General features: G+C 39.3%; 1 protein-coding gene across 8 annotated transcripts in view; it reads right to left on the bottom strand.

Annotated features, from left to right (window-relative positions):
• Window positions 1–5,321: 5,321 nt before the first annotated feature.
• Window positions 5,322–19,878, bottom strand: part of scn8ab (sodium channel, voltage gated, type VIII, alpha subunit b) — a 48,203-nt gene continuing 33,646 nt past the window's right edge. For all 8 annotated transcript variants that reach the window (XM_042222051.1, XM_042222050.1, XM_042222052.1 and 5 more), the window contains 8 exons: window positions 19,409–19,582; window positions 14,663–14,785; window positions 12,562–12,846; window positions 12,429–12,482; window positions 12,199–12,336; window positions 11,857–11,961; window positions 11,484–11,754; window positions 5,322–10,490 (listed from right to left, as the gene is read on the bottom strand). In XM_042222051.1, coding sequence (XP_042077985.1) covers window positions 9,325–10,490; window positions 11,484–11,754; window positions 11,857–11,961; window positions 12,199–12,336; window positions 12,429–12,482; window positions 12,562–12,846; window positions 14,663–14,785; window positions 19,409–19,582 — 2,316 coding nt within the window. In that variant the 3' untranslated portion in view covers window positions 5,322–9,324. The remainder of the gene's footprint in view (window positions 10,491–11,483; window positions 11,755–11,856; window positions 11,962–12,198; window positions 12,337–12,428; window positions 12,483–12,561; window positions 12,847–14,662; window positions 14,786–19,408; window positions 19,583–19,878) is intronic.

Here is a 19,878-nt window from a genome sequence, read left to right as displayed (position 1 = left end):
ATATCAACAAACTCTGGTGTCGTAAATTGGCAGAAATGTTCTTAATCACATGCGGTGATTCACAAACAGGTGTGATTGGTCACAACTGGCAGTTTAAAGTAGAAATCTGTTTAAGTGGAAGCAGGAGGGCAAATGAAACATGAGCTTGAGATGTCTAGGTTGTTACAAAGCTGAACTTCAAATCTAAAGTGAATGGATTCCCCTTTAATTTTACTAATTGGAAATTCAGTGTAATTAAAAGCCATTTTAGTGCTTTTTTACTATCTTACTCAGAATGCGGTTTAAGGGGAAAAAGTAGAGGCTCTTCAGAAAAGAAATTCAGATTAGGAAAGAGGTGCTAAGTAAATCATGATTTATGCTTACCCCAGGTTTTTACAAGTATTTGGTTACAACAAGTGAATCAACACAGGATGTGCTCTGCATTCAAAAGACACATTGCGGGAAGCATTTGCCTTTTCTTTGTGTTACTCTGATTCAGTGAAGGGGGTGGAGTCAGTGTTGGCCTTCGCAGATGGAAAATCAGACTTCACTGTTATCTTTGTGATTCACATGTACTTTTCTTGTATCTTGTACATTCTCTGTAACCGTTTCTACCTCATGTTGAAGACCTTGTACATGGAAGTATTTCTTTCATGTCATTTCAAATACCAGTTTAAAGACCAGCGTTTCAAACTGTTGACCTGTTGTAGTCTACCTCACTAGAGACTGTTGTGACATGGAAATGAAGATATTATACCAAAAAAAAAAAAAAGAAAAATATTTGAGTTTTCTCTTTTTGTCTGTGGAAATTAAAAATGTTTTAAGGTTTGAATGTACTGATCTTTCACTAAATGATGCTATGATGATGATGGGTTACTGCAGTAAATATACTTACTGGGTTCAATGTGATATTTTAGCCTGGCAGTGGCATATTTCTCTTCGCAAAGTGACATTAAGTTGACGTACAGTTAAAGAAAGTATTGGCTCGGAAAAAGCGTCTGTTTACTTTCTGTCTCTCTTTTAAAATCAGCTAAGGAAACGTTCGACTTTTCTTACTCTGTTATTTGATTCGGGTGTATCTAACTCCACAGTTTCTGCAAAGCCTCTGACAAGTTGCATTGGTTTGATGGGCAGTTCTTGTTTGCCACGCGGTTAAGCTGTTCCCACAGCAGCTCATCCGGGTTAAGAGCCGGTCACTGTGCTGGTCACTCATTAGAGATAGAAGCTGACTGCTTCACCTCTAAATAGTTCTTGTGTAATTTGCAGTTGTGCTTTAAGTCGTTGTCCTGTTGTAGGAATAAATCACCAAACCATCAAATGCATTAGATACACATTGGAAGACAAAAGGAATTGATTCTGAAAATGAACCTTCAAAACCCAGCACACACTCACCGACCACTTCATTAGTTACACCTTGCTCATTATTCTGTCTGGTACTGTGAAGGTATTCTTGTGCTCAAGAAACCAGTTTGAGATTTTGTGTAGAATAACCAAAATGTAAAGGATAATAAGCTGCAGTCACGCCGCAACCCTGATATAGAAAAGCAGAAGAAAACGGATGGATGGGTCATACGACCACCACCAGTGTAAAGAAAGCACTGATTCAGGGTGGGATGGAGCCATGTTTTTATGTTGTTTACGCCAAACTCTGAATCTACCATCTGAATAAGACCAAATAACATTTTTTTCCCATCTTCTGTAGCTTCAGATGCCTGTTCTGAGCTGACACATGGTGGTCTTTTGCTGGTGTAGCCCATCAAGATTCGATGAGCTGTGCATTCAGAGAAGCTCTTCTGCATACCTTGGTTGTGGTTATTTGAGTTACTGTTGCCTTTCTATCAGCTCAAAGCAGTCTGGCCATTCTCCTCTGACATCAACAAGGCATTTTTGCTCAGTGAACTGTCACACACTGGATATTTTTGGTTTTCCTGACTATTCGCTGTAAACCCTAGAGATATTCATGTGGGAAAATCCCAGAAGATCAGCAGTTTTCTTAAATACTCGGACCAGCTTATCTGTCAACAAACACACCACGTTTAAAGCCACCTAAATCACCTTTCTTCTACCTTTCAATACAAGTCTCCTCTTTCATCAGTAGTGTGAGCTCTATTGATATTTTAATGTTTTGTAATTTTTCAAGTTGAAGGAAACCATATCATCATTTATGTCATGTACTTGAGCTCAAGAGAGTGAGAGAGAGCAGCGAGCCTGTGCTGACATGTCACAGACAATTTTTGTCCTCTCAGCCACAGTAAGTCTCGCCCTGCTGCAACGTCAGTCATGTCACAGCAAAACTCTCTTTGTTTTGCTTCTGATTAAGGATTGTATTTTAACACACCTTAAACCATATTCCTGACAGCAACTGTTAGTCCATTCATCTACGATAAAGCTAACCTCTGTTCCTATTTAACAATTTCAATTCAGCTATGTTATGTCTCACATTTAGCATTAAAATCAGTGAAATTATTAACCTGACTTAGTTATGTCTCCACATTTGAGATCTCAGTTGTGATCACAGGTGTGGAATAAGACAGCAAACGAAAAAAAGAAAAATCAGCACATGACCCCTGTTTTGAATTGCTGTCTCTGCCCTTCTAATGACACTCACACTGCAGCAGCTACACCACATAACAAGTATAACAGTGACACCTACAGGGTCCCCTCGAGATGGTTCTCACCACGTTGAATGTTAATCGTTGCATTATCACTCCTGCAAGTTCAGTTTATATCGTTTCTTTTCGGTTATTGTCTGGCTTTATTTGTAAAAGTATGTTAATTAACCAAACGTATGGCTGCAGAATGGCAAGCACAGACTGTGATTAAAAGTTTTGCATTAAAAGAATGAGAAAAATACAACCTAGTAACTGCAAATACATTATGCTTATCCATTTTATTACTCTCTCCTTTGGATCATCCAGTTATTTTCGTTTCTTCAGTTCCAAAGAAGTCTGCAGAGTTCCTCCTTCAGTCCAAGTAGAGACCTGTGCAGTAGGACAAGTGTACCTTTTTTGGGTTTTCCTGAACCACATATGGTCAAACTTACTTTGAAATTCAGACGGTCAAGTGAAAAAGTTAGTGTTAAAATTATGAAATGAGTAGTTCTTCTAGAAGAGGCTATATTTCTCTTTAGAGCCGAAAAACATTAAATATCTAATGTTTGTGAGAAGTCCCCACAAAAATGAGCCATTTCAAAATGAACAGTTACATTTAATCTTTTAATTGAATTTTACAAAATTAAACATTAAAAAAAAACCAATTAAATAATTTTGCCCCAATAATTTGTCCGTGAAGCCATTGGAGATGACTGCCAGGGCTCCACTTGCTCCTTTTCATTTTGTTTGGCAAGATCCCGTCTTGACGGGGAACTGCTGGATTAACAGCCTGAGAGATAACATCTCGCCATACACCATAAGAGCACCAGAAAGTAACTTATAGTGCCTTATATTATTAACTTTTACCCATCCCTAAATCTGTGGAAGTGGTGTTTCAACAAAGCCCACTAGAGGGTGGTAGATATCTGTAAGAAGGCATTTGAAGTATGCCAAAGCCATCTAGAGATTTTACAGATATAAATACAGTAGTCAAAGCCTGTGATATTTGCAGACAGGGGCAGAGATGGAAAACAAAACCCAGAAGGGAGAGAGGGTGCTGCACTCTATTAATAAATCAGTGAGTGGGAGTAAAAACGGCCAAATTGAGCTTTAAATATCAGTTTTACAATCAGTCTTTTTTCAGTCAGGCAAGAAGGGCAAGGAAAGCTGGAAGTTGACAGAGCTGACAAACAAATCTCTTATATATAGATATATATATATAAGATATATATATCTTATATATAGAAGTCCTCGCCCACATTTGGTGAAGGAGATATTGCAGATTACAGCTGAATCCCTTTCCGTGCAACCCCTTACAGACACTCACAGCCTCCCTCTCTCCTTCATAAATCTGTTCCCACAACACACAACCTGACAGATCAGACCAATGTTCTACTTAATCCACGTCCTACCTCTGCAGCGATGCACTTCTATACATTAGGATGCAAGGACAGAAACCTAAAGAGAAGAAATGAAACAAAATCTCTGCACTGTACAGTATTATAATGCGCCTGGGTTATTTTACAACATCTACAGAGGGAAGCAACACATTTAGAGAAACAGTGTGGAAATAAGCTTCGCACACTCTGTTATTAAAATGGCAGTAGCAGTGGTCTGCAAGATGCACGATTCAGACAGTTGCAGCATGTGTGGCAGAAGGTGACGCTTCCATCCTCGGCGGCCGACTTGCTTTTCACTCCCGTGTGCATATGTTCACTGTTCTCATGTGCTCCTCGTCTTCTTGAAGTAGATCCCTCTGCTTTGCTTGCTGTGGGCAAGGAGGCGCTATGCAGCGAGTTGTACAGTCTGAGCCTGTTGGGAACATGCTGCTGACTCAGCCCAGGCCACTGCATTCATCTATCTGCACTGCAGTGCTGTCTCTCTCCTCCCCGCCCCACCACCCGCCTGCCTCACTCAGTGCACCACCTTACACACACGGAGGAGGAGGGCCGGGGGGGGGGGGGGGGGGGGGGGGCACATGCAAGCACACACCTGCCATCTTACTACAGTTTCACCGTGACACACCCAAAACACGGCAGATCAAAGAGTCGCATTCAGGTAACACAAACAGAAACGATGTCATATGCGTACTCCTGCAGGAAGGCTATGTTCTCGTTCTCACAACTACACAAACTACATAGTTCTTTAATGTAGTCTCTGTCCCTCCCTGTATACTGCAACCTGCAAACATTCCCTGCCTTGCAATTTTTGTCATCATCAGCAACAAACAAAATTACCTTCTTTAAAGTGTCAGTAATTTTCTTAAATAGATAACACAGATTATGATGCAGCGATACATCGTCAGACTTTGTATGAGAACCATGCATTGTAGAACCAAAAATGACACCAGCCAGAGGAATAACTGGAAGGCTGCTTTATTGTTTGGAAATAGATTCGTGCTCAAATGAAGACATTCTTTCACTGATTCTCATTTAACTTCCAATGTGGTTGTGCGACACGTGTTATCTTTCTGACTGTATTAGTGGCAAGAGACAATGACAGTCAAAAGGGTTTTTTCAGTTAAAGTAGTTTCAAAGAAAAGAAATGTATCTCAGTCATGCTACAAAAGAATGGCCTCATATACCATTTGGTAAACCAACATTAGGAAATGAGCTGTAGTGTAAAACAAAAGGCAAGCTGTTCTTTTGCTAGCCCGAGAGCCAGTAAACAGAACACACAGAGAGCACTTCTACTACATGACTCTACAAGATGTTAGTCCAGACAGTCTAATCTAGGTGGTGAGTTTTTCAGTTCAGGTTATTTACGAACTCAATACATTGCATCTATCGTGCTCCGTTTTGATTCACTTCGATGGGTGTTGAGATTCTCATTGCTGATTTATCGACAGACTAAATAGAAAGCTAAAAAGGCACGTGCCGTTAAGAGATATTGCACCATAAACAAACACACAGACAGTTAAGACAACTAACCCTTAAAATCATTATTATTATATCATATTGAAAGTGACAGCGAAATTAAAGGTGAGCTCCAAAACTACAGCAGTGTGTTAACGGGAAACATGGAGGGTTAGAGCTGCAACAAGCAAAAGAAATCGTCACACAGAGTGAGCTGTGGCTCGTAGTCGGGGCACACGGGTTAACCAGCAGTCGCCTGCAAAAAGGCTGTGAGTGTGTGTGTGTGTGTGTGAGTGTGCGTGTTTGTGTGCGCATGTGCGAGGGTGTTAGTGTGCGTGTGTGTGAAACCGTTTAACCTTGTGTCTACAATATAGGAAAGTAGGGGCAAGACATCGTCACACATATACAAAAGGGTATGCTGGTAGTGCAATCCTCTAACCAAGGCAGGCTCCACATTTCTCAGCAAGCAGCCAGTACAACACCATGCATTGTACGCTGGTACCCAGTATGCACAAGTCCTGGGCAGGCCAGAGTTTTGGTTATTTCTCTGAACATACCACACAAAGAAAGAAGCATGATCAGTTACACTCTGGGGCTCTGGTTTCACCTCAATGCAAGGAGTGGACAGGAGAGTTGAGTTACAGACACTGTTCTAATGTATATATACTATATATATATATAATGGTAGAATATATATATAATATATATGTAATATAGCTCTGTATATGCACATATGAATTTATACAGTTTTTATTACAATCAGTTTTTTTTAAATATAGATTAGCTTACTTCCCTCTTTTTTGTGAAATGTGAATCAAAAAAGAACGAAAGAAAGAAAAAACCTATTCCATCTAACAAATGCGTCACAGCCTAACAAGTGTGACAAGGGGTGTCAGCTGGAAGCCATTCTATTTATGGTTATTAATATTTAGTGTTAGATTAATAGCTGTAGTTTTTCTTTTTTTAAGTAATCCTGTATTTACAAAAAAACTACACATGCTGTTAAAATAATATAATACATTATTTATAGCCTCTTAAAAAGTCCAGTCTTAGCTTTTGCAGTTTGTGCCCTATAGAACGAAGCCTGAATTTTATTTCTTTTTTTCCCCAAATGGATGTATGTGTATCGATTTTTTATTTTCCCTCTTTCTTCCTGTCAATCTCGTATTCGTGGAGGTCTCGGAGAAAATGGACGGCAGTAGCTTTTACGTTTGTCATTCAGCGTTTTTTATTTGGTTCAAGGTAACACCCACACTGATTTTGGAGATTTCATGCAGCAACTGGACCATGGAACTTGAAAACGGATGAGGAGGGGTTGGGAGCGGCTTATAAACGGGTAGTGACATCACTGGACGACAGGAAGTGCATAAGCTCTGGTGTGGTGCCTAGGCTCACAGCACCGTAAAGATGCATCCAGTGCTCTGCCTGATTATTTGGTATTTGTTATGCAGTAGAGCAATAGGGAGAAAAACATGGCAAATGAGATGCTCGGAGCACTTGTTGTTGGTGAATACTGAAATCTGGGCCGATCCACTGAACAATCCCCTTCTGCTTCAGAAGGAATTAAGAGTGCTGCTCAAACCAACGTGTCCCAATTCACTTTCATGACATCTCCTCACAGTGTTTCCTATATCTGGCTGCTATCAGGGTGAACATTAGTTTGTTTACTGAAATTAACTGAGACCAGACTGCAGTCCATAATGACTATTCATATAAACGTCACCATTACAAGCGAGCGCAATGACGCCGTTTCATCGAGATGCTTCTAGCCCTATAGTTCTAAGCATCGTAAGCAGGAAGCACTAAAGTGGCCCCTGACCGGGCGGCTGTCAGCAACGCAACAGCCAGCCGAGATCATCGTCCATCAACATGGCATAAAACAAAAGAGTAAAACATGATTTCATAAATACTCCCATCACATTCACTTGCATTTTGTTGCAGAGCTCATAATAGTACATTTATAATATCTCCTGAGAAAAAGGGATGAATTTTTCAAGCATTGCATACATTTCTAGGGTCTCTGTCTAATAACGACAGCGAGAAAACAGACTGGGCAGGGCATACTTAACCCAATCCCACTCCATGGACAAAGGGCAACAAGGGATAACAAGGCAGGTCTCTTTGGCTTCTCCACGCACAATGTTCTCATCACCCATTCATTATTTCCCATTTCTCAACAAAATAAGATACTACTAATATGTCTCATCACAAGATCGTTTCTCTAAAAGTAAAAGCACAAAATAAGACATGGAAATTATATCCTGAAAGAAAATAACAACAACAACAACAACAACAACAACAAAAGATACATACATTTACATTTTGTGTAAATAAATTAACCTAACAAGGATCAAAACTCTTGTCAGCCCTATCAGAAAAGGTCTAACCACCCACAGAGAAACATTAGAAATAGAAAGGAGTTTGCCAAACCTGTGAAATCCCCACAAACCACTGACAGCAGGATACCCACAATGCCCGATTACACAAAAATAAAGGCAGATGGTATGGAGCATTACATAGGTGCATACAAATTATAAATATAAGCTTCTTTTTTTTTTCATTTCAAAGTGCTGTGCCCTTGAAAATACTGTATTTCTGTCCAAATTAACAAACGTTTCAGTCCCATGACACACACAAATATCTCTCTCTAAATCTTACACACTCAAAATCTCCAAAGCAGCAACTATTTACTTATTTATTTATTTTTTATTTCACCCACTGATGCACTGACGGTGCTATCATTTCCCGACATATATCATTCTTCCATCTATAGAGACAACAGGTTTAAACAGTAATTTGAAATGTGCTGAGTAATGAGATTAAAATTTGGATCCATTTTAAGCTGATCAACCCCCCCCCTCCCCACATCGCCTATCTTCGTGGAACAAATTACTCTGAACTTTCAAATTTCGAACATGTCTTGATCGTACAGTCGAGCCACCGTCGTGGTCTGAGTATTAGTGTCTTGTGGACTATGATAATTCATGCAAAGATTTCTGATCAAAACATGCCATCATGCAAGTCATTTCTATGCATTGAACAAGCACACTTATTATTTGTTTGGAAATCTTTCTGAGTAAATGTTAAGCCCTTGGCCCGAGTTGACTCCATAATAAACAGACACTTACTCAATTTGGTGTGAAAGCCCATGTTAAAAAAAGGATTTCGATGTGGATTATAACAAAGATAAAATGAGTAGAAGAGTTGATTGACATGGGCAAACTTGTTGGATATTGTTCTTTTTTTTTTCTTCTGTTTGCATTTTCGCTGCTCAAAAAACAAAACGAAAACAATTTCTAGCTCAATAAAACAAAAAAGTAGTTCACACTGTTATTTGTGTCTTTCACTCACCTTCTGTTTGCTCATAGAGTGAGTGTGCCATTTGTTCCTTTATACATTTCTGTATTAAACGACACAGAAACACTCTGTGGCTGCTGCAAGAAGGCGTTTCTTCAGCAGCGAGCAGCATCCTTGTTGTCTTTCACAGTACTGTCTTCCATAAGAAAACCATTCCTTGCATCCAGACGCGTGATTTTTTTGTTGTTGTTTTTTCCATTTCACCTCTTGGTGTAGAGTTTGCTCAACTTATCTGTAAGACCAGTCATACGTGAGCGGTATGGGACGCAGTCTGTTTTGATTGACTTTTTGTTAAGTAGTCCAGATACAGAGTCGCACAGTATGCTGATTATGTTTGGTTTGACTAAAGTTCAAGTCTTCAAGCTGTAACAGACCAAGATGCTTCTCTCTGCATCAATATAAGAATGAAGTCTGTAAACAAAATTACTGAAGACTTTTTTTTTCTGACTTGCAAATGAAATAATCTGTACAACTGTGTTGGTGAGTTTCCGCTCGCATTAGTATCATCTTTTTGTTATTACTGTGAATATACATCCAGTGGCCTAACATTTGGATTCCCTGATGTCTTTTTGGTTTCTTCCTTTCTCTTTCCTTCCCCCTTTGCCCTCATTGTTGTCGTCCTGTTTCTCCTTCTCAGGTTTGGTTACACTGTCATAAGAAGGCAGGGAGGCAGTTGAGGGAGTGCCCTCTTTCTTTTCTTGTTCCTGATTGTTACCACCATTCTCGTCTTTGTTATTGGCTGGTTTGCGCTTACAAACAAAACCCCGACTGGCCAAATGGGAGCGGTAGGCCCTTTGAATGATTCTGGCAGACACATCCTCCTGCTTGCGTCTCAGAGTGGTGGTGATAGGCTCATAAGAGACCTTGGAAGGATTGGCAGCCACGAAACGCTCCTCCATTTGTTGCCTCAACATGTCCAACTCGCCGCTGTCACCCAGCACACGCTTGGTGAAGGCAAAGAGGATGTCCAGACAGTGTATGCGGTCTCCACTCACCATAGGCATGTCCATTGCAATCAGTTCAATGGTATTAGGCTTGGGCACGCGGAGTGGGTGTTCGAGTGCATCTGCAAAGTCAGAAAGCTTGGCATAGGTGATGAACTGGGAGGCATCTGGGTCAAACTTCTCCCAAATTTCATAAAAGGTCTCAAAGTCATCCTCACTGAGTGGGTCTGCACTCTCCTCTGTGGCCACGCTGAAATTCTCCAGGATGATGGCAATATACATGTTGACTACAATCAGGAAAGAAATGATGATGTACATAACAAAGAAGAAGATGCCCACCGATGGGTTGCCGCAGTCTCCCGTAACAGGGGTCCCAGGGTTCTCGAAGTAGGGGTCACAGTCCGGAGGGTAGTTCAGAATAGGCAGCAGAAGGCCATCCCATCCCGCAGACGTGGTGATCATAAACAGGATGATCATGCTGTTGCCAAAGGTTTCAAAATTGTACATGTCATCAATTCCAGCCCCGTATTTCACATAGCCAAAGTTAGACATTCCAAAGATGGAGAAAATGAACATAACCAGGAAAAGAAGGAGGCCAATATTGAACAAGGCAGGAAGTGACATCATAAGGGCAAACAGAAGAGTTCTGATTCCTTTGGCCCCCTTGATGAGACGCAGGATCCTGCCGATACGAGCCAGACGGATCACCCTGAACAGTGTTGGTGAGACAAAGTATTTCTCAATCAGGTCAGCCAGAAACATTCCTGAAATTCAAAGGAAGGAAAAACAAACACATGTTAGTTAAGGCTGAGACAAAAGCCGACTGAATGCTTTACCCCATTCCACACAGCAGGAAAAGAAACATTGATTCTTCATTATTTGTTGGTCTTAGTTAGTAATTCATCTGTTTTTATACAGCACGAGGATCACAACAAAAAGCCAGGAAAAACTGTATGGCAACGTTTGAACTGAAGACATTTGAAAGAAAGAAATTGAAGTTTTTTTTATATTTGATTTTATGTATACTGGGCAAAAGTCCAGCAATCCCTGATTTCTTTATATTTCTTTATATTTACTTGGAAAATGGGAAATATTTCTTTACACCAGCTGTGTTCTTTAACTGAGCCTGAACTCTCTTATGCAGCTTTCCTGAGGCTTATTTTCAGTCCAGTTCTTGAGTAATTTGGCATACCTCAGCCCTTTCTCAATGTTTCCCTTCCATAAGATTGGCTTTAAATCTTTTAACGGCACAGTTGCCCACCATGCTGAGATAAGCCAAGCTTTTAGCTATTTTGTTGGTGCAAAAATAAAATTTTATCCCTGTCAAACTATGTTATATTTTCATAGATTCGATTAAAGAAATGGAACCAAATTATGGATTTTTGTGACAGGCTACTAGCAAGAAAGTGCTATTGCTCAACACCACTTTAAAAATTCCAAGAAAGTCTGGCTGCTTGAAAGCAAAATATAAAGAAAGATTTTAAATTTCACCTTCTGACAGGTTGCGCACATTAGTGCTACATATATTTTAATTCATATATATATTACAACTGGTAGAAACACAAAGTTTGGTTTAGGCAAGAGAGCTGCCTGAACAGAGTTTGCAGGAGACTACACACAGGTTAGCTTAAAGTCTGGCTCATGTTTGAGCTGTGTGCATCTGCAGTACGTGAATGAAATTGGCTTATTTGAGCCATTTCCAGTAAAGCTGCTTTGACTTTTCCCCTCATACATAAACAGCCTTTTTAAATACTTGCCCACAATTGAAAGGATGACCACAACCACATCGAAAATGTTCCAGCCATTGGTGAAGTAATAGTGACGTAGTGCGAAGAGCTTCAGTAAAAACTCGCCAGTGAAGACAACAATGAAGACAAAGTTGACCCAGTAAAGCACATTCTCTGTCTCCTCCGACTGATTGTCTGTCTCCACCATCATAGTGACCATGTTGAGGCAGATGAGTATCATGATGGAGATGTCAAACACCTGCTGCGTCACAAAGTCAAACACCATGCCCTGGATTTTGTTCTGAGGAGAAAGCGAGAAGACAGAAGAGGGATGTTGGAGTGATTTTCTTAATGATTTTTAGAAATGTAACTTGCGTGGAGGAGAAGGGAGGAGAATATTTACCTGGGGCCTGGGGATTGGTTTCTGTGGTTTCTTGGACCCTAGTTTCTTCATTGCATTGTAATACTTCTTCTGCTCTTCTGTCATGAAGATATCCTGACCTCCAAAGTAAAGGGACAAAAAACAATTTGGTTACAATCTGCAGGACCACATTTTCCAGTGCAGGATCTACTTTAAAAAAAAGTCAAAGTCAGCGGTGTAGATTTTAATCCTAAAGGATTAACCTGACATTTTGGGACATACATCTGTCTTCTTGATTATAGTGTAATTGACTGTTTCATCTAACTCTGGTGAGAAAGTAAAAATGTGTATATTTGAGAGATAAATGAAGAAAAGCAATCTTATCTTTTTCTTCTGTTGATTGAAGTTATCAATGATGACACCAATGAAGAGGTTTAGGGTAAAGAATGAGCCAAAGATGATGAATATGACAAAGTAGATGTACATGTACAAGTTGTCCTCATAAATGGGCTGATCCTCCACCTACAAATTGCCATAAACAAAAAAACATATTAAAAAAACTGTAGGTCCTGCTGATGTGAAAGTCAGACTATCTGTAAACTGAAAAAGCTTACCTTTCTAGAATCTATTGCCGCATACATGATGTCCATCCAGCCTTTGAATGTTGCCTGCGATGGTGGCAGTCACAGTGTGAGAAAACAAAAAAATTGTACAAATGCGAAGTAGCAAAAAAAAAAAGTTTCTCACCACTTGTAGGAGTGCCAGGTATCCCGCGCCCACGTTGTCAAAATTGATCTTGACATTCTTCCATCTGACTTCAGTATAGTTGTCATTGATGAGTGCGAAGCACTCTGTTTTGTTGTTCACCTCATGCGGTAGAAAGTACTCCTCAGCTGTCTCATTGAAACAATAGTAATACTTTCCAGCAAACAGATTGACACCCATGATGCTGAAGATGAGCCAGAAGATGAGACACACCAGCAACACATTCATGATTGAGGGAATTGCACCCACCAAGGCATTCACTACAACCTAAAAAGAACAGGGGGGTGGGGAGCAGACAAGAGTGTATGTTAGCAATCAAACACCACCTGCTTGTAGATGTTATAACATTTTGCACAGAAACACACACTTACATAGAAATGCACATTCTTTCCCTCCCTTAGAGACTCAAGTTGCGTTATGTGATTGCTTCGTAAAAATTCATGCCAATCACAATAACCTACAAGCGAGTATAACAACAGGGCACAATACAATGCACAACAAGTCAAAACAGTGTAGAACTCTGATTATTTCAACTTTGAACAGAAAGCCATGCTTAAAATAGTTTGTGTTATAGGTTTTGGTAATAAAGGGGATATTACAAATTTTATAAATCATCACTTTTGACTGTCAGCATTTAAATGACGTAGTACTGTTTTATGACAGCTTGGTATATTAAACTAAAACTCATTACAACTAGTTCTAAATCATTATAAAGTTATCCTTTTGTAGCTTCTAATCCACATTATCAGATTTTTTTGTATTGTGCCCCAGCATATTGTTATTCCCATTAAAAGTATATTGCATTCATACACACTCGTATACTATTTGTGTTCCAGTATGTCAAGAGAACATTTGTGTTAGCTGTGGCTGCTCAATGCAACAAATTAATTCAATCAATTAAGTAATGATTGCATGAACTGTTAATATAAAAGATAACTTTACCGTCCTGAATGATATACAGCTGTTAGAATTAGGAGGAAAACACAGGAATGTGCATTTCCAAACACCAAGCCATGAAAACAGAAAGCCAAATAAACCAAAACTATAGGCAAACATCAAATGTCAAAATTATTTGCGTTATTTTGTGTTCTGTCTAATGTTGTAATATAGAGACAATGCAGCTATGCGATAACTTAATATAACTGCAAAACGGTGATCGTGAAAATCATGGTGATGAAATTCACTGAGGAGTGATGAGCAAGGATGTCAGGGGAGGGGTTATGCAACCAGAAGTTTGTTGATCTTCCAGTGTGACAATGCCAAAGCCAAACTGTGATAATATCAGATAACAGGACACTTGAGCCAGAGCAAAAGCCAAAAGATGCTGAGCCTAGGCACGATAAAAATTTTTGTTGTTTTTTTTTTTGCCCAGCAACAACCAGAGGCTGACGCAATCCATCACATGAAATAACCAGATTAAACCAGATTCTGTTTTGTTTGTTTATTAGTTAAAACTCTGGAGTTACATCACAACTATAGATGTAGAAACTGTGCACACACTTAAGGACAGACTTAACTGTGTGCACCTTGTAAATGAAGTATGCACAAAGATTAACTACCAATTTGGATATCTGTTCATTTGAGCTGGGGGCTCTGTAGCACTTAACAGACTGCATTTTGGGTCTGTGTCATAACCCTATTGCATGGCTCAGCTTGAATTTGTTTTGCCTGACAGTTCAAACCAACCTCTAGTTGTTCCTTCAGCTGGTACTAAACAGAGCTTTTATTGTAGCGTGCTGAATCACTCAAGCAAAAAGTTGGAGTGCAGTCTACTTTTTTAAATAAAGCATTGGACAGAGTTTAATTTTGCTAATATTTGGAGTCACTGCTAAATGCTTTAAAATAATGCTAAATTTATTATATATGAAATGAAACATGATTAATCAAATCAGATGTATGATGACCATCTGAGATGATCTGCGTCCATGCAAAAAGCTTCTCACTAATCCAAGGAGTCATCTTTAAAAAAAGAAAAGTCCCCTCAGAGATATTTAAAATCTATTCTGCCATCTCTAGCATGCGCTGATACTTTTTATTTATTCGGCATGCAAAAGGACCAGCTGCCTGGTATCTTGGGTCTTACCCTCATCCCTTCAAAACGTGACAGGGCCCTGAGGGGTCTCAAGGCCCTCAGTGTCCTGAGTGATTTAATCGGGCCTAGATCGGAGTAGCCCAACGCATTAGCTATAAGGGTGACTATAGACACCTACACAGATAGGGACAGAAGAGGGAAAGACAGAGGCAAAGGAAGAGAGGACCCACAAAGTTAGAGGGGAAATAGAGAGAAAGGTGGACTCTAAAGTGTAAGGATGGCTGAATGGTTATATACAGATATATATAAGTACATATATAGGTTATATATGTGTAAGTATATGTATCTATATAGCATAACGGTTAAACAGGAGTTATTACAATAAACAACGGTCAATAAAGCGTAGCCGGACTTCTTTTTTTCCTTTTCTTTTTAAAAAAAATGTGTTTGCTTATGTTTGAGTTTGGTTTAGTTTGGCAAGCCAGTCTAGCGTGATAACCAGCTTAACAGCACAGTGAGCACACCTGGAAAGAAACTTGTGGTTGACACAGTGAGAGGAAGAGAAGAGAGTCAAACAAAGGGAAAAATTAGAGGAGAAATGAGTTCACAAACACTAAATCAATGTGACACAATAATATACACACAGTACACGATACAAAACAGTACAGTTTCCACATCAGAGGGCACTGTACTTAAAGAAGGGAGAGAAAACGCAGAAGCTGACGACAACTTTCAGGGTTAGAAGAGAGGAAAAGCCTGTGAAAGTAGGAGTCCCACCACAGCACATCAACCTTACCCTGGACCCCCAAACACCGACCCCTCAGTCCCTCTCGATAGCTGCACAACATCTCTCTTAACTTAAAGAGAGACACAGTTATAGGAACCTGCTGTGAGAGAGAGGACAGGTCAGTGTTAGGACAGAGGGCTGCATTAAAAAAAATCTGGATTAAGTTATCAGAATATATTGAGATGTCTTCATATTTCAGGGTTACGCAAAAAAAAAAAAAAAATCCACCATGTAACTTGAATAATTGAACACTTTTGTCGTCCATCATGACCCATAGGACAGACCCCTTACTATAATTGTTGGGAAGAGAGGATCCAACTCACATATTTAGAAAATCTGTACTTAGCCTACATGAAAATTTTAAAAAAGTAAGGACAGTTTTACTACCGACTGCTTGAGGTTTTCATTTAAAATCGTCACATATCCTTCTTTCTTCTTCATTCCTTCCACCTTGATGAGATTTCCAGTTCCAGATGGACTGAAGCATCCCCACAGCTTAATGCTCCCACCACCATGTTTCGCTGTAGGGATGGTGTTATTTTGGCTTGTATGCCTTCCCCTTCTTTCTCCAACTATAAGCAGCATATCTGTGGCTAAAAATCTCTACTTTCTTCTGATCTCCACCTTAGCTTGTTTCAGTCTGGTTTGCAGGTGTAGGGTTACCCTACCCCTCTGCAGTTGTCCTGGGCTCTGCAGACACATCTCTCACTAGTTTTCTTTCCACACTCTTTGAAATCTTTCACTTTCTGCCTCTGCCAGGCTTGTTCTGTACTGTGTTGCTCTATTTGAATTTCTCGATCACACTTCTTGCTCCAGTTCTTGACACTCAGGAACTCTGCGATAAACTTCCTGCTTTGTGAGCAGAAGCAATTCTTTTTCTCAAGTCTAAACTGATTTCTTTTGCTTTTGGCACAACACTTTCTAAAGTTATAGCTCAAACCTTTGCTGAAGTTTTTACACTGTGTGTAAATTGGAAGATAACCCTTGATTTTGCAAGCTTCATTACAAAGTTAATGCGCATAAAAATCACTTGCTCATTAATGGGAAATGTTTGACAAAAATTGTCCTTATTTATATCTTTCATAGAGAAGACCTTACTTAACCAGACAATGCAAAACTGCTTAAAAGTCCAGATCTGAAAACAACTGATACTATTTGAAGCACTATAAATGCCAATATTTAACAAAGGAGGCTCTAACTGTGACGTTTCTAAGCACCTACAGAGACAAATAAAAGAAAGATGCTACACATTTGTAATATAAATATCTAAACCCTTTTTAAATGATTTGCTGACATATCATTTAAAGCGACAATATCATTTCTCAGTTTTAACATTTGGTTGTTTTATATTGATTGTTGTTATATACAGCCAAGTAACTGCATATTGTTTTGATTTACATTTAAAGGGCTTTCTATGGAAGTGAATATATATCTCAGTCCTGTAGTGATATTAACATCTTCTGCATAACATTGTATTATAAGTCTCACAAATGTTGTGTATGCACTCACTGACCACTTCATTTGGTTCACCTGTTCAACTGCTCATTAACTAATCAGCCAACCACACGACAGCAGCTCAGCACATGTAAACATGGCCAAGATGACCTGCTCGATTTCAAACTGATTTAAATGACTTTGAACGCAGTGTGATTGTTGATGCCAGAACAGTTGGTCTGTGTGTTTCAAAAACTGCTGAGCTACTGGAATTTTCCCACATGACCATCTCCAGGGTTGACAGAGGATGGTCTGAAAAAGAAAAAAAATATCCACTGAGCGGCAGTTCTCTGGCTAAAAATGCCTTGTTGATGCCAGAGGTCAGAGGAGAATGGCCAGTCTGCTTTAAGCTGACAGGAAAGCATATTAACTCAAATAAACACTCTTTACAACAAAGGTACGCAGAAGAGCATCTCTGAATGCACAACACATCTACCTCTGAAGCAGATGTGCTTCAGCAGCACTGGGTGTGGTCTTCTGCACTCCTTTTGACTAAGAACAAGAATCTGAGGCTACAATTTGCACAGGCTCACCAAAACTGGACAACAGAAGAAAAATGCTGTGTGTTCTGATGAGTCTTGATTTCTGCTGCAACATTTGGATGGTAGGGTCAGATTTTGGCATAAACAATATGGGTTCATCCTGTCTCATCAATGGTTCACGGTGTTGATGGTATAATGTGTGGGAGACATTTTCCTCTGGGGTCTTGTTGACCATGTTTATCTCTTTATGACCACAGTGACCATCTGCTGATGGCTCCTTCCAGTAGGAGAACATACCACTGGTTTCTGGTATCTTAACAATGAGGTCACTGAAATCAAATGACCTTCACAGTTAGCAGATTCAGTCCAATAGAGCACCTTCACACCTTTCTAGAAGGTGATGTGGAGATTCCTATCATGGATGTGCAGCCAGTAAACCTGCAGCAACTGTGTGATGCAGTCATGTCGACTCGGCATGAACCAAAATCTCTGAGGAATGTTTCTGGCACCTTGTTGCATCTGTGCCACAAAGAATTAAAGGAGATCTGAAGACAAAAGGGGATTGAACATAATGCTAATTAAGAATAACTATTGAAGTGGCCGTGTAAAGACTCACACACTTATTCTTTGTCCTTCTTTTGTCCTTCTTGTGGGCAGCAGTATCATTTGGTCAGTTTCTCCAAACCTTAACATCTTCTACTGCTATATTCAAATGATTCTTTGACCACCTGATCTTTTGAACATGATCACTGAAAGTTAGTGGCCAGATTCCAATCGTAATCTTGATAACTGAGGATGTTTGTTAAAAACAAAGGCAGATGTTTGTGAAGCAACCTGACTACTCCTATGTTCTTTGTTCTCAACAAACTATTGTGACGTTACATATTGTAAAAGACAATCAGACAGTAACTGAAAATACATGATATACACAAATAATCATAAAAAAAATGCACACATATGGTATGTGTGCAGGGTAAACATACTTACAATTTCTGACCCCCATCAGGAATACAACATACAATACTACATTCCTATTAAACATAACTAAATGCTTGTTTATATGTATATGTCGAGGTTAACATAGACAGACTGGCACTTCAAAATTAAGGGTGAAGATAAATTGGTGGTCAAAGGACAAATAAAATAAATGAATGACTTAGCACAACATAGGACATAATAAAAAAAAACACACATACAGAAATCAATATTACGACAAGACAAAAAATATAAATTTATTGCTAAATATATAAAATTGAATTAAATTACACATTTTGAGGAAAAAATCATTTGGATTTGGAAAGGTCAATGTCAGGGACTGAAATGATCAACTAATTAAATAAACTGTTCATAAAAATATCATTGAATGTATGCCATCACATTCAGTGATCAATCACTTTAATTCTCAAATTTCCAAATTATTCTTTTCCTCAAAACCATAAAATAACGAAGTAAAGTGCTATAAAAAGTGTCACTTCCTGAAAAGCACCAGATATTTCACTAGCTATGACATCATTTTTTAAATATAGATGCAGGAAAGAATTCACGTGAGAAACAGATCACACACAAATGAGAGAAAAGGATAAACCACATATGAATTACAGTAGCTGTCAAGAGAGGGAAACACTGAATGCCTCAGCAGGCCAGATTGAACATTCAGGACAGAGAGGCCATTGTGCTACTGAAACTAAGCAAAATCTCCAGGCTTCATGACAGAAGCATGGAGCAATGTGCAGATGCGTTTCTGAAGTCCCTGGTGTTTGTAGACACTGCTGACTAGATAAAGAGGTCCTGTGACTCAGCAGTGCAGGAACTGTTATCTCTCTAGTTTTTAGCTGAAGCAATAAAACCATGTTTTTTGAGACATTCGCCCATTTGGTAGAAACAAAAAACAAACATACGTGTTTCCCCAATAGAGCATCTTTTCTGTGTGACAAATGACTCACTGACTTTAAACTCTCAAATCTGTGGATGTTGCGATCTTAAACTATCATCATGTGGCCAGTATGTAACCAAGCCACATACAAATGTACTTACATCAACTATGAAGAAGTCCAACCAGCACCAGGCATTTGTAAAGTACTTGACAAAGCCATAAGCCACCCATTTCAGCAACATCTCCAGGATGAAGATGTAGGTGAAAACACGATCCGCATACTCCAGGATGATACGGACTGTCTTCCTCTGTTCTATGTACACGTCCTCAAAGGCCTGAAGAGCAGAACAGAAACATCACACAGACAATATGCATGGCATGAAACAACCAGTGTTATTATCAGTATGAAGATCTTTTCACTCTTCTAAATCACCTGGGTTAGAATTTGCTGGATGACATGCTGTGTTCATTTGTTGTTGACAATAAGTTGTTTACACCATGCAGAAAAATAACTGATAAACATAACCCTATCAGACTAGGGTCATGGTTCCCTTCATTCCCTGTTTCCATTATTCCACATATAAGTGTTCGTCTTTACCTCCCACCTGGATAAAGCTGCAAGCCTAAGCTA

This window comes from Haplochromis burtoni, unplaced genomic scaffold, assembly GCF_018398535.1.
Source record: "Haplochromis burtoni strain Fernald_Lab_line unplaced genomic scaffold, NCSU_Asbu1 Contig_79, whole genome shotgun sequence".
NCBI lineage: Eukaryota > Metazoa > Chordata > Actinopteri > Cichliformes > Cichlidae > Haplochromis > Haplochromis burtoni.
The sequence above is the reverse complement of the archived record's forward strand: the minus strand, read 5'-3'. Positions and strand labels throughout refer to the sequence as shown.